This window comes from Egretta garzetta, unplaced genomic scaffold (genome assembly GCF_000687185.1).
Source record: "Egretta garzetta isolate BGI_Z169 unplaced genomic scaffold, ASM68718v1 scaffold191, whole genome shotgun sequence".
NCBI lineage: Eukaryota > Metazoa > Chordata > Aves > Pelecaniformes > Ardeidae > Egretta > Egretta garzetta.
The window spans coordinates 709,511-725,134 of NW_009258676.1; the positions used below are offsets into that span (position 1 = coordinate 709,511).

At 48.7% G+C, this 15,624-nt stretch overlaps 1 protein-coding gene across 1 annotated transcript in view; it reads right to left on the reverse strand.

The window, feature by feature from the left end:
* Positions 1–15,624, reverse strand: part of LOC104135266 (polypeptide N-acetylgalactosaminyltransferase 13) — a 131,640-nt gene that overhangs the window by 26,160 nt on the left and 89,856 nt on the right. The window contains exon 8 of the mRNA XM_009648893.1: positions 2,081–2,220. Within this exon, the coding sequence (XP_009647188.1) occupies positions 2,081–2,220 (140 nt within the window). The remainder of the gene's footprint in view (positions 1–2,080; positions 2,221–15,624) is intronic.

A 15,624-nucleotide genomic window follows, 5' to 3' on the forward strand; every position in this document is an offset into this window, starting at 1 on the left:
TCCGCCCTAAGGTCGCTAATCACGCAGCAAGCGAGGGCACCACCTCGTGCTGGTGAGTAACCTCACAGGGGCCCAGGCTCTTCATTGCTTCCCCCTCCAGGAGCTGCCCAGGTTAGGAGAAAGGCTCCTCGGGGCTCAGACCTCAGGCGCCGGGCGGTAACCAGAGCGCTGGCTTCCACCGCTGCCCAGCTGCTTTTAACACAAGCGGCCCTTCCTTAGAGCCCAGCGAGAGTAAACGCTGGTCCTGAAAGGGTTTCACGTATCGCCACGAGAAAGGTCTTTTTTCTTTTTTTGCGATCCCTCGATTCGTTAAAACAGAGGGCTTCTTCATTATTACGCCTTGGGTTTCTAAAATAATCCTCGCCTCGCATTTATTTTGTATTCACTTTCGATGTTACGTGATTAAATGTGCAAAAAAGAATATTCCGTAGTCCCGTTATGCCCGTTCTGAGGGATCTCTCCGTCCATCTAGGACATTCAAATGGAATACAGTCACTGTATACAAGTTATGTTCTAACCGCATGGGAAATTGAGTTGCAAATAATGGCTTGGCCACCGTCAGGATCTGCCTAGTAAGTGTACGAGGAATAAACTCCACAAGCCACTTAGGAACTTCAGTCCCATGCGACTCCACATTTTCGAAATTCCAGTTAAAAATTGCGCACTTCATTCATAAAAGCAACAGACGTATATAAATGAGTCGTTCAGCAGCCAAACAAAATCCAGATTAAAGCCTAATGCAGTACTGATTATCGCTTCGAACAGGGCGGGCGGTGCAGGTGAACCATGCACGGGCATTGCCCCGTCCCAAGTCACGCCCGCACTATCTTGCAGGAGGGCATAAGCAAATTAAGGATGATTATCCCAAATCTGTCGAAGTTATTCATTCTTTTTATCACTCTTTACAGAAGAAGAAGATACACAGTCGCACAACACAATGCGAGGCCCGGTGTTGATCACCCGTTGCTCCGTGCTAGAGAATCAGTTCCTCAGATTTATTCCCAACCCCGGCTCTCGGCAGCCAGCGATCCCACGGCTCGCACCCGAGGGTGGGGGGACCACGGGTCCCAGCTGCACCCGCAAGCCAGACAGCTCAGCCTACCTGGGGCCAAACGCCTGCTGAAAGGGAGGAAAAGGAGTGAAAAATGCGCTTCTGATCTTTCCAGGCTTGTCCATTGCTGCTGCTGCCGGCACCTGAGCTTTAGGGCTAAAAATCCACTTTGCTGCTCAACTGGCAGCCAGCGGCTGTAGGAGTCGAGCATGAGTTTTAATTCCTAGATCCTGCCTGAATCGCCGTTTCCATAGAAACTGAGGCCGTGTTGGTAAAAATAAGGTGTTTTAATAACAATTTTATTACTTTCTCCTACTTTTATTTTCCACTCCGACAAGATCGTACAGAACCTCATTATTTGACACTTGTTGGATGAGTTCTTTCCTGGCTGGAAAGCCATGTTTCACTTCATTTTGTCATAGTTAAAACTGGAAACCCTAGGGTGGCTTTTATTTTTCACTACAATTGCAAGTTTCCGTAGTAAATTACTTTCCTGGATGTAAAAAAAGCCATTTGCTCGTTTGATTGCTGTTCTAGCCGTAGCTATCTTTAAATCAAACCCTTCAAGAGCTTTTCGAAGCCAGCGCAGGTACAACTCAATGGAGTATTTTTAAGGGGGAAGTGTCTGAATTTTAAAGAGGCTTCGATTCTTGGTGGTACCAGAATCGTCAGAGGATTTGGAATGTCTGTGATACACAGCTCCCGGCTGGAAAACACAGCATCAACGACAAACCACTCTACGTGTACGGGATACGTGATGACGGGAAGTTTCCTTCAACTTCTGCACGTCATGTAATGGTTTCAAGAGATCAGCCACCAACCCCACTTCTCCAATATGCCGCTCGATTTAAAAGATAAATTTTTAACAGTGAGCAATGCCCCCTCATGAAAGATTTAGAGAAAATATAACCTGCCTAAGGCAACGGATAAAGGCAGGCATACAAGCACTTCATTCCCTTCTCCAACCCCCCTCCACCTCCTCCACAGCACCCTTATCGTTCCAGTTTAGCCCAAGGAAATGCTGCGTACCTCCCCCAGCGAGTAGTAGCGCCGTGGAATCTGGGAGTCGGGATAGATGTTCTCCAGGTACCACGAGAAGGGTTTACACTTCAGGTTTTCCCTCAGCGCTTTTCTGACGGATACATCGCCGTAATCCACCTTGACGACACCTGGAATTGTTAGGAGAAGAGATGATCAAAGCACAGCTTCCGTAGGGCGGCGAAGCACAGACCACAGATCCTTCCCCAGCCCTCGGGATTTCCGCCGTGCCCCCACCCGTCTGCCGGCTCTGTGGCTCAGCCATACCCCAACACGCGTGCAGCTGCCGCACCGCAGGCCTTCACAAGCATTAAATAATTAATTTAGCAAATTGAAATTTATTTTTTTTTTCCTTTTCAGATAATTGATCAGTCTGGAAAGGCAGGACCACTGAACTCCTTGATTTCTTCATACTCCAGAATAATAATGTAATAAAAAATAAAAAATAATAAAGAATAATAAACCTTTTACATTTTTTACATGCCATTTTTCCCAGAGCACCTTGCTGGTGTTTTCTAGCGCTCTCTTTCGAGATATGTAACTCTGAAAAGCACCTTTGCCTTCCGAAAGAGACTTTTATTAAAAAAAAATTAAATTACGTTTTCCAGGCAAGCTTTTACGGGGCAGGGGAGAGGGGTCTGTGATCACTGCCTCTTCCGGAGGAAGAGACGTGCACAACAGCTTTTATTTGCGCAATCAATCCTTATCTATAATTAAGCTAATCTTCCTCATGGGAAGGCACTGGAAGCGTTCGGAGAAAAGCAATATCTGTGTTTTGTAGTGCTTGGTACTGTGGGGATCTGACGAACAGGAGGAGAAAGGATATTAACACCGCCGCAGCCCGAGATCGCGAGCGCCGCAGCCTTCCCCCACCGCGCACATGCTCTGATGGTCGAGTTACAAACCGGCTCAGAAACAGTGTCTCTCAGCGAAAACACCCCCCGGATTCACCAACCACCTTGTTTCTGTTTTGCTTTACAATTCTTACAGGGATTTCTATTCCCACGTTTGGGTCAGCCCTGCAACTGCTGGAATAGAAAAAGCAACAAACCCCTTTCCACGCAACCCGCCTCAACTTCATCCTCGAGTTTTCTGTAATTAAATCACAGCAAAATAAACTCCAGTTTTACCTCTTACTCCCAGCTACGCCCCTGGCAGGTTCTCCCTCCCCGGATCTCATCCGTTACGGATATTCATAGAATCATGGAATCATAGAATCACGGAATCATGGAATCACAGAATGGTTTGGGTGGGAAAGGACCCCCAGAGGTCACCCAGCCCAACCCCCCTGCAGGAGCAGGGACACCTTGAACCACATCAGGTTGCTCACAGCCCTGTCCAACCTGGCCTGGAATGGTCCCAGGGATGGGGCCTCCACCCCCTCTCTGGGCAACCCCTGCCAGGGTTTCACCACCCTCACTGGAAAGAATTTCTTCCTTAGATCCAGTCTAAACCTCCCCTGCTTCAGTTTAAAGCCATCCCCCCTTGTCCTGTCCCAGCTGGCCCTACTAAAAAGCTTGTCCCCCCTTTCCTCTGGGCCCCCTTTAAGCCCTGACCGGCCGCACTCAGCTCTGCCCGCAGCCTTCTCTTCTCCAGGCTGAACACCCCCAACTCTCCCAGCCTGGCCTCAGAGCAGAGGGGCTCCAGCCCTCGCAGCATTTCAGTAGCCCTCCCCTGGCCCCGCTCCAACAGCTCCATTCCTCGCCTCGCACGACGGGGGCTGGCTCCTCTCTGCAGCCTCCGTTCCCCTTGCACGCAGGGATGCTAGCCCACGCGCCCCGCTTTGGCTTCGAGCAAGGACCTCGCTCCTATGGCTTGCCAGTAAACCTTTACAGTCCCTTCTGCTCAATTTAGAACCAAGCCATTATGAATCAATACCTGTTTATTGTCACTACTTGCTAAATAATCGATGGCACTCAGAGCAAATATAAAAACAATTAATGAGGCTGCTTACGCTCCAGTAAGGAAACGTTAAGTCAAATGTCCTTGGCAAAAAAAAAAAGAAGTAAAACGTCACAAGAAGCTACAGAAAATGCCACGTGCTAAAGAATGGATTAAAAATATCTCAGGAAAGCAGGAGATTGTGCTAATGGAGCAGCAGAGGTGTTTTATGCAGAACGAATTGCAGGGCTGCAGCACTGCACGCCACCCGCGTTTTTTCCTAGCGGGCACGTCCTGCCAATTGGCACGCGAGGACGCAGCTTCAGAACTGGCTGACTGCACCACTCCTGCATTTGCCACGATAAAGATGAAAAAAAAACCCAAAAACCTGCATCTGGAATGAAACAGAAGTAACCGAACTGAGACTGATTTCCTTTATGTAAGAGTAACGCTGGGACAAGTTCAGCCAAATTAGGCTTCGCTGTCTGTTGCTGCCTTGAGAAGCCCGAGGGGAAACTGCTGCTTCCTTCAGCGGGCAGGCTGGCGTACCCAGCGGGACCGGGGGGGCCGCGGCCGCCCGCCCTTCGGCTCGGAAAACCTGCATCGCGGTGCACGGCAGCCAGCTCCTTATCGGAGGCACCCCCTTGACAGGAGAAGGCTAAGAACCAAGCCAGAGGCCACCAGGAACCTCCAGGGATGGAGATGCTTTAGTTTGATTCTTGCTTTTTTTTTTTTTTTTACTACCACAGGAGGATTCAAAATGGCATTATGTTTCACGGGATTGAAGACGGAAAAGCGCTAAATTAAAAACAAGTTTGCAACACCAGGACACCTGGCGTGGCCCACGTTACAGAGAAGAAATGGGAACGCTTGCTCATCATTTTGGAAGACCACTAGTTGCTGTATCAATACAACTGGACCGTGGAGGATGCTTCCCTCCCGGACGCTCCGCTGCCTCTTCCTGCACGGATTGGGAGGGCGAGCACTTGGGAAAGCCGTGTGATGGCAACCAGGGCCACGCGTCCACGCCGCCGCTTTGCCACCACCAGGAGGGTTTTGCGGGGCTCTGGCAGCTCCTTACAGCCTGACACGGACAGGAACACAGGTATGGCCACACGCTTCCGAACTCCGGGGACCTTCATGCGCTACCCGTATCGAACCCGGCGCAATGACTGCTAACGCTTGCGTTTTCTAATTAGCCAAAACATTAATTCCTTGGCCTGTCTTAGTTATATTGCCAAAAACCATGCATCGCTCATGAAAAAGTAAAATAAACAGCAAATATGCTAATTAAAAAAAAAAAAAACAAACCAACACCAAAACCACCACCCACCCTCCCCCTCTTCCCGAGGGTTCCTGCACCAGTTCATGAGTGATTTAAGAGAAATATAGGTAGCGGTTTCATAATATAGAACATGGTATGGAATGAAGATGCGGAGCTTTTCATCAGCTTTAGATGCCTGGAGAAAATACGCTTGCAATTCCTAGCACAAAAAAAATCCTACCACTCCCGAAAATGAGTCGATATTGTCAATATTTCTGCAAATAAAGCACGGCATGATAGCGTGTTGCACTTTTAAAGGTTATTCTATGGCAAAAGATTACGACTTTAAGTGTTGTTTTACCCTATAGACATACCTGTAACCTATGATACCCATACATGTGTATTTTAGAAAGACAGAGCCTAATTAATGCCTACATTGCCAATTTTGCCCAGGCACTAAAGAAAAAAATACCAATTTTACTGAAACAGATACCAATGGGAACATTATTATGGATAAAATCAATCCTGCATTGAGACATTTCTCCAGCCCCTATCTCAGGAAAGCTTTTGAGAGAAGGCAGAGTTAAAAGAAACCTCCGAGTTTAGGTTTAACCACCCAGCACTGAAGAGTAAAAATTAAGCAGTAAAATTATGGAGGTACTAGAAGAATTTTGACAGTGAAAACATTTTTTCCTGTGAGAACCATAAACCCCTGCTACATTACAGCTTATCTTGGGCATAAAAAATACGGAAATTAAGTGTTCCTGGGAAATTTTGTCTTTTTTATGAACACATAAGAGGTAAGAGGAGCAAAACCTGTGCTCCTGGGCCTATAAGCAAAGCTAGAGCTGATCTAAGTTATAAGGGTGTGTACGTAAAAACCAGTATTTTTGTAGCTGGAAAAAATTACTAAACACCTTTGCAAAAGATGGTTACATTCACGCTGTTTTCAAATTTAAACTTTTGCCTCCTACTGATGTTCGTTGTATCAAGACCAGACACGTGGGGCAGCCCACAACCTCTTTTTTGCAGGTATCTTAGATCAGGCTCGTTTCGAAGGTCCACGCAACCCTACAAACCAGGATTGTTTCCAACTCAGAGTGATAATTTTAGAGATAAAATACAAAACCAGCCTCCCCCCCCCAACGTATTCAAATACATGTCTTGCGTTCCGGGTGTTTCAATACTGGGCACGGTACGCAGCATCCATGAGTGCATTATTTTTCCTATTCCGTTTGTATTGCACGTAAAGGAATAAAGGTTTTCTTTCTACTCTTCCCTATCATCTGAAAAGCTGCATCGAGTCATTAGAGATCTGCAATACGCCCCACACGGGTACCTTTAGGAAAAAAAATAACCCAAGGCGGGCCTGGCTGGCTGGCAACGATCCGGCAATGATCTGCCAGCCCACTCTGCACGCTCCATTTTATTACAAATTTAATAAAACGCTCTTTGCAAATATCAGCGCTATAAATGGCACAGAAGATAAAACAGGGATTTGATCCGTCTCGATTTGTGTATGTTAATTACACGGGAGCACTTCTGTGTTTGCTGATCTACCAACATCATCTTTCTGCTTTAAAAACCCCAAGGATATACAGAAAAGAGGGATCACGCCTAGGAAGAAAGGTTTTAAGCTCCCTTTTAACCGCAGCTTTAGGTTAGGGTGGTATTAAGAAGTCAAGACCTTTGGAACACCTCCAAGACAGGAGAACCCAAATTCTCACCCCTCCTCTCCTAAGTACTTTTGAATTAAATCAAGCTAGACGACCCCAAAGCTAAGTCAAACGACACTGACTCTCAAGGGGGTTGCTGGTTTTAATAACGCAGCATCCAGCTAAATACCGAGGCGCTGTAGCTAGAATTTTTGTTACTCGGAATGACCACAACAAATTCCAGCAGAGCCATCCCAGGCAGAGATGGGATCAGGGCAAGTACTTTTAAAATGAATAATGCGTTCGACCATTCACTTCTGCTCCCTTTCAGCATCGGCATTTTTGGTGACTCCCGACCATTAAGTGGTGTCTGAAGAGCATTAGTCATTTCTGGATGGCTACCTCTGGTGTGAACCTGACCAGCCAACCAAAGACTCGGGGCTGAATTCCAGCATCGTAAATGCACTTATTTTCCAAAAAAAAACATTCAGGAGACACTTCAGAGCTTCTGCTCTCACAAGCAACGCTGTCAGTAAACTCATTTACAGAGGTGCTGCAGCACGCGGACCCACACGAGGTTGCCCAGATCCCTGGAGGAGCAGGGCTGGGGCAGACAGGGACACCAGGACCCCCCCCCGTGACCCCCTCGGTCCCCCCATCCCCTGCTGCTGCCACATCCCCCTCTGCACAGCACAGCACAGGCAGCCTTGGGAATAACCCCAGCTCGGGCACAGCTCTCACCGTGGACACCTCCTCACCCACTCCTGCAAAAAACCCACCCGTGTATATACAGGCACGGGCCGTTTCTACTTGAGAAGTCAAGGAACAGCGAACAGCACTACACAGGTAAGCGCCTTGCCACACGATTGCTTTTATTTGGTATTTTTGAGGAGTTTTTTGGTTGTTGTTTTTGTTTTTTCCAATCGGAGAAGCGCAATAAGCAAGGACTATGAATAGGATTCAGGTTTCCAACATTAGAATCATAGAATCATGGAATGGTTTGGGTGGGAAGGGACCCCCAGGAGGCACCCAGCCCAACCCCCCTGCAGGAGCAGGGACACCTTGAACCACATCAGGTTGCTCACAGCCCCGGACAACCTGGCCTGGAATGGTCCCAGGGATGGGGCCTCCACCCCCTCTCTGGCCAACCCCTGCCAGGGTTTCACCACCCTCACTGCAAAGAATTTCTTCCTTATATCTAGTCCAAACCTACCCTGCTTCAGTTTAAAACCATCCCCCCCTTGTCCTGTCCCAGCTGGCCCTACTAAAAAGCTTGTCCCCCCCTTTCCTCTGCGCCCCCTTTAAGCCCTGACCGGCCGCACTCAGCTCTGCCCGCAGCCTTCTCTTCTCCAGGCTGAACACCCCCAACTCTCCCAGCCTGGCCCCAGAGCAGAGGGGCTCCAGCCCTCGGAGCACTTCAGTAGCCCTTAGTGTCTTAAACATAAACCAAGAAGCAACAGAACAAAGGGGTTTGGGGTTTTTTTTGATTCGGGAGGCAATAGCTCAGTTGCCCCCTGCACCGCCTCCCTTCCTAGAGGTACCGCAGCAAGGGCTGTGCGGGCTCTCTCTTGGGCGTTCAGAGTCAAAGAACATTGCTGGCACGCCAGCGTGCCCAGATGTGGCTGCAGGCACATTCACCTGGGACAGGACTAATGCCCGGCCCACCAAACCGTGCCTCACTCGCCAGGAGGGATTCACCCCTCCCTCGGCGCTGTCAGCCCTACATTTGGCCGAGCAAGGAAGCCAGACGGGCTCTTTGCTAACTGTGATGCTGAAACACTTGCACTGAATACTGAATTTTGCACTTGCTTTCTTTTTCTTTTCTTTAATTCTATTTTTCTGTTTTTTCCCCTTTTTCCCTTCAACCCCCCTGCCCCCCTTTTTTTTCCCCTTTGAACTCCTAGCAAGGCATTTCCCATTTTTCCCTTCTGAATTCCTAGCAAGGCGTTTCCCATTTTTTCCCTTTGAATTCCTAGCAAGGCGTTTCCCATTTTTCCCTTCTGAACTCCTAGCAAGGCGTTTCCCATTTTTCCCTTTGAATTCCTAGCAAGGCATTTCCCATTTTTCCCTTTGAACTCCCAGCACAGGCATTTCCCATTTTTCCCTTCTGAATTCCTAGCAAGGTGTTTCCCATTTTCCCCTTTGAACTCCCAGCACAGGCATTTCCCATTTTTCCCTTCTGAATTCCTAGCAAGGCGCTTCCCATTTTCCCCTCTGAATTCCCAGCACAGGCATTTCCCATCCATGACAGACCGTGGGAGGACCAGCCCAGGTCAGCAGAGTGGTGCTTTGCTCCCACAGAAAATCCATCCCGTGCCGGGGAAGTGCCGGCACAGCCGGAGCGCTGCAGAGCGGGATCAGGGTAAATGAACTCATTTTGGAGTTGGTGCACTTGCCGCTCTGGTCCCCTAGCACCAAAATGCTAAACAGGCAAGGGACGAGTGAAAACGTTTACCAAGAGCTCTTGCTTCCCGAATGGATACGGTCGTTATCAACCTAATTATATAATTACACTTGAAAGGAGGATTGCGCATCATCTGCTGAGTAAACCCGAGTAAAACACAAGCACTCACCTCGCAATCCCAAATTAAGACTACAAAGCGCTGTATTTCAGTTTTCAACAGTGCTTTAAATAAAGCGCTCGAAAAATAATGTAACGTTGCGTTTTAGCCTGACTTTAATAGCCTGGGTAGGACACGGGAATTGAATACTAACTGGTTATTAAGAAGATAAAGTGGTTTAGCAACGCACTAAGTGTACGGAGAAACGGAACTATTATGTGCATTATCTTTTCCAGCTGACTGTGCAAACGCAGGCCTATCCCGAGCATGTAATTATTTCCATTCAATGATTAGATACAGTATTTTAATGCATAAATTGACATCACTGCCTACATTTAGGGATATCGAGGCTGAGGGGAATGAGAGATGCTGGAACAACTTGAAAAAGAAGTGACTAAGGCTGCCAGGACCAGTGTGCGGGGTGAGCGGGACAGGCGGGGAAGGCAGACGCGTGCAAATCCCCCCGGGTGTACAGACGGGGGCTTACCTGTGCTGGGAACAGTAAAATAAGACGCCTGGTTTTGCTGGGAGAGGGGTAGGTGTTGGCACGGCAGCTCAGAACTAGCTGGAGCACAATCCCGCACTGCTCGTCTACATCGATTACGCTGCAAATTCAATGGACAACAGGGAAAAGAAGAGAAAGCCGACTGCTCAACACACTAAGGGAGATGAGCGGTTATCAAACCCTTGGGTTTTTTCATTAGAGGTGCCAGTAAAAGACCGACATGGAGGGGAGGAGAGAGAACTGCTGAAAGCGAATGGATGCGCAGCAGGCGGCTTCGCAGCTTGGTTGGGCATGGTTTGCCTCCCGCTCGGTCATCCTGCTTTTTGGGGACTTTGCATTCCTAAGGAGCCAGGAGAAAACACTTTTTGCAGGTCAGAAAACTGCAAGGATTTGTACTGATTTGGGAGGAAAGTCTTGAGACTTTGAGTCTTGAGACCTTACCTAGAGCTCTGTGTCCAGTTCAGGGCTCCCCGGTTCAAGAAAGACAAGGAACTCCTGGAGAGAGTCCAGAGGAGGGCAACAAGGATGATGGGGGGACTGGAGCATCTCCCCTATGAGGAAAGGCTGAGGGAGCTGGGCTTGTTCAGCCTGGAGAAGAGAAGGCTGAGAGGGGATCTCATCACCACGTACAAATATCTTAAGGGTGGAAGCCAAGAGGATGGAGCCAGACTCTTCTCAGTGGTGCCCAGCGCCAGGACAAGGGGCCATGGGCACAACCTGAAGCAGAAGAGGTTCCAGTTGAACGTGAGAAAAAACTTGTTGACTGTGAGGGTGGCCGAGCCCTGGCCCAGGCTGCCCAGGGGGGCTGTGGAGTCTCCTTCTCTGGAGATCTTCAACCCCCGCCTGGCCGCTGTCCTGTGCCCCCTGCTCTGGGTGAGCCTGCTTGGGCAGGGGGGTGGCACTGGGTGAGCCCCCGAGGGCCCTGCCAGCCCCTGCTGTTCTGGGATTCTGTCTCCGCTGCCAGCTCAATTACCCGCCACCATGTTAACCTTGCTGTCCATGAGAGGGGCTTCGGAGCGGCGCCGACGTCAGCTGTGACACGGGCAGCACGCAGCGGCCCCTCCGTTGTTTCAGAACAAATTCATGTATTCCTTTTCTCTTCTAAGAAAGCGACGTCCTTTAATCCCATTTGAAGCATACCCAGCACTTCTGAGATTTTTTTTTTTCTTTTAGAGTCTCCCAAATTATTTGGCTCTTGCAATTGCAGGCTGCAGCCACACGGCAGACTCTTAGTTAGGCTCCTGCCAAGTAAAATTCAAAATTCCTTGTCAAATGCAATATTTATGGTGAAACAAAAAGGTAAGTGTTCCTCACTGCGATTGTATTTTGTGCTCTTACACCCAGTTTTCAAAGCCATCCCCGCCTCAGCAGAGCTTTCGCAGCCCTGGGGCCCCGCTCCAGACAGAGAGCAAAGCCCCTCCTCCCTCCAAAACACACAGCGAAAATCAAACTGCCTTGGTTCCCCTCACCCCGATGCCAAGTGACACAAATAAAGAGTATTTTTTCTACAAGAATTGTTCCTCCAACCTCTCACCATCTGACAAATGAAGCCTTCTTTTCAACTCAAAATATTTTCAACAGAATTAAACCTGGATGGTTTTCTTTTTTTTTTTTTTTTTTTTAAACCTAGATTGGCTATATTAAAGATTCTGGTTCCTAACTCATCTGAGCAGGCACGAACAAAGAGGCAACGCACAGGGTGGCCAAATTCAAGAGTAGCAGAAATAAAAGATTTGATTCTTACCCACACACAGCTTCTACAAGGATAGGGGAAGGCGGCGATTTTAAATATGTCTAAGACCACAAAAACTTTCAGATGGGCTCTTCTTTAGTGGAGCTGTATTTTTACAGGTAGAGAGCCCCAAGAAAGCGATTCAAAACTCGATCGATCGAGACTTTCGCCTCGAAATGTAACTCCTGGGTACGCACCCTAATTATGCCGAGAGATCCATTTGACACTCCACCGCTGTGAACGGCCACGGCTTCCTCCTCCTCCTCGCAGGACATCGTGGAAGAGGTCCAATTACCCAGGGCCCAGGGGAGCGCTGGGCAGCCGGGTGTGAGCTGACAGATAACAGCTTCAGGGGCCTAATTGCTGAAACGCAACTTTCTTCCAACAGAATTAGAATTCTCTAACAGAATTATCTAGAGATCTGTAGTTTTCAGATTAACAAACTAAGAGAAATGCGTGCCAGATAAAAGGATAAAAAGCAGGTTGGTAATATTGGGAACAACGTCTGGCGTTTAGAAATGACCTTTTTTAAAAAATCTGCTATTTTCTAGGTGGTTTTATTTTTTAGTTAAAATGTTATTGTTAACTTTATTTTCTAAAACCCCTAAGTACCTTGCTCCTCCATTTGCTCCTTAATCCCGAGGAACATCATCATCACGTTTTAACTGTCCATTAATATAGCGTATTTATAATAACATCAAAAAAGATCACAACATAGAAAGGAGACCTATCGTGAGATTCTTTCCCATGACTGAAACAGCAACCCATTAAGTTCTGAATTAATCATAGAATTGAATTTGAATTAATCATAATCACCGAATGTTTTGGGTGGGAAGGGACCCCCAGAGGTCACCCAGCCCAACCCCCCTGCAGGAGCAGGGACACCTTGAACCACATCAGGTTGCTCACAGCCCCGGCCAACCTGGCCTGCAATGTTCCCAGGGATGGGGCCTCCACCCCCTCTCTGGGCAACCCCTGCCAGGGTTTCACCACCCTCACTGCAAAGAATTTCTCCCTTAGATCCAGTCTAAACCTACTCTGGTTTAGTTTAAAGCCATCCCCCCTTGTCCTGTCCCAGCTGGCCCTGCTAAAAAGCTTGTCCCCCCCTTTCCTCTGGGCCCCCTTGAAGCCCTGACCGGCCGCACTCAGCTCTGCCCGCAGCCTTCTCTTCTCCAGGCTGAACACCCCCAACTCTCCCAGCCTGGCCCCACAGCAGAGGGGCTCCCGCCCTCGGAGCATTTTAGTAGCCCTCCCCTGGCCCCGCTCCAACAGGTCCATGTCCTCCTTGTGCTGAGGGCTCCAGAGCTGGACACAGGGCTCCAACAAATCTTGTTCTGCAAACACCACTGTTACTGACCTGATCTCACCCTTCTATTCCAATAAAATCTAGCCCACAGGTTCTCTACTTGCATTTTGTATCGAAGTCTCAGGCAAATATGCAAATGCGTAGCTGTGCAAAGAGAGAGTACATTTAGCAGCACTAAATTTCTGCTGATTTGTGCTCATTTCAGAGGCGGTTTTGTTCCCAGGAACATAAGCAATAACAATAAACACAAAAAGCGCATTGGCATTTCACCCTAACTTTTCTAACAAATGGTTTCATTAAACATTGCTGCAACAAAAATAATTTTATCCCGCATTGGCTCCAGAGTTATACCCATAACTAACAATTGCAAGCCAACGAGCTAGAAATTAATAGCGTGCACCTCTGCCCACGGGGCGGAGGTTAAGAAGAGCTGAAGCTGAGCCATCAAGACCAACCGCACCTCTTGTGTGCACCCTTCCGTGTGCCGAAAGCTCTCTGGGGTCGTTGGCCAGTGCTGGGCTAAGGTGTCTGAAGGTGGGGTGCCCATCCCACGGGGATGCTCACCAGCCAGGAGCCTGCCAAAGCACGGTGGAGATGGAAGAGCGAAGGCCATCGGCAGGATGGGGAGGAGGCTTTACAAGGGTCTCCTCAGCGACTGCACAAGGGCTCTTCAAGGCAGGGAGGCCCCGGCATAATCCGAACGCTCTGCTATAATCCATCACAAATTCATGGAGCAATGTAAACGGGTTGAAAACGTGGTTGCCTTCCGCCCCCCTCCCCAGGCAGCAGAATTCCCATGTATTTAAACGCTGACAAGATAAGCCCCTTTTTCTTCGTCTGATTGAGGTCTTATTTTTATCACCAGTAGCCAAAGGCACGCTCAAACCCGGATACCCTGGGGGTGCCGAGGGAATGTCCCCCCCACAGAGTCCTGAACCTAGAGCTGAAATACTGCAGGGTGGGTTTGATTTCTGTCTTCTTATCTTCCCACCTCTTCGGATGGAGACGGCATTTTTAGAGCCACCTTGGCATCATACTGGTGTAAAAGAAAGGGCAAAGGACCCCAGCCCTGTAACAACCCTGGGGAAATTTTGATAGAGAAATTGATAGAGAAATACCCTCCCCAGGTGGAAGGAGGGAAGGGATGCCTCCGCTAGCGGCTCTTCCTTCCCAAAGGAATCACTGTGGTAAGCGGTATTTGCAATGCATGGTACCCCCCCCCCCCCCGGCGCCGCGCCCGTCTGAAAAATGGGTCGTTAAAGAGAGCCTTGCATTTATATCTCTGCTTAGGAGCCTAAATTAAAACGGCCTACGGCAAGAACTGGTCTTTTCAATGGGAGAAGGGATGTCTTCTCACCTCGGAAACCAGCTGATGAAACGAAGGCTGGAAAGATCCAAGTTAAAAACCATTGCTGACAGAATCCGCCCCCGCTGCCTGCTGAAACCTAGGAAACGTAAAGGTAGCCGCAAAACTGATAACCAAAGCGATTTCAGGAGCTCCTCTCTAATACGACAGGAAATAATCAGTTATTCCTGTCCAAGATACCAGTGCTAATGAGGGAACTTCAAAACGCTCACTCAGTTGGCCTCTTACATAGCAGGCGCCCTTCTAGACAGAGCTTCACAACAGCTTCTGCCATCAAAAGCACCTGCATGTTTCCAAATGCCCAAATTGGGCATCTTCTACCCAGCTGAGCCGCAGGACGCTGCCCACTTCAGACGATGACATGTCAGTACTCACCGTTCCTCCAAACCCAGACAGGTCCGTCCGTCCATCCATCCATCCCCTTGACAGAGGATGGCCACACCAAATAACGCCCTGCGACAGCAGCACCATACACGTTGCTCCAGGATGGAACCAGCAGCGGGAAGGATTAAGGTCTTGATTTACATCGTCCAACACACTCCTCATTATCCACTTCCAAAACTAAATTTCATATTTAAAATAGTTAGACGTGCAGAGGTAGGACTGCATCGCTCCATTTACATGGCCTTCTGCAACGTGTGTGCTCCGATAGATGGAAATGGGTATTTCCTATTGCTGCTTTCCTGAGTTTTATTTTCTTTTATTTGGGTGGTTCCCAATTAATCTGCTGTATTGGAGGTCTGACACGTCAAATCGTCAAAGGAGGAGAGCAGGGAATTGCTCCAGGCTTTGCAGATGGGCTGGAGAAATAGTCGAGCTGGTCAAAGTTGGCCTCAAGTTGCGGCTCATGGCCTCAAGTTGTGCCAGGGCAGGGTGAGGTTGGCCATGGGGAACAATTCCTTCCCCTTGGGGCTGTCAGGCACTGGAAGGGGCTGCCCAGGGAAGGGGTCGAGTCCCCACCCCTGGGGGGATTTAACAGCCGGGCAGAGGTGGTGCTGAGGGCCAGGGTTTGGGGGTGGGATGGCAGGGGTAGGGGAATGGTTGGGCTGAGGCAGCTTAAAAGGCTTTGCCAACCTCAACAACTCTGTGATTCTCTGATTCTGTGAAAGGTAAGCTTAAATCGGATACATTTTTCCATGGCCTTTTTACTTTAATTTCTACATCCAAACTTAACCCTTTGCTCAGCACTAAATTCCTCACTCCCACAGCCCAGAATTTCTCAGTAGAAATCCTGTGGAAACAAAGAATAATAAAAACCAGGGCCT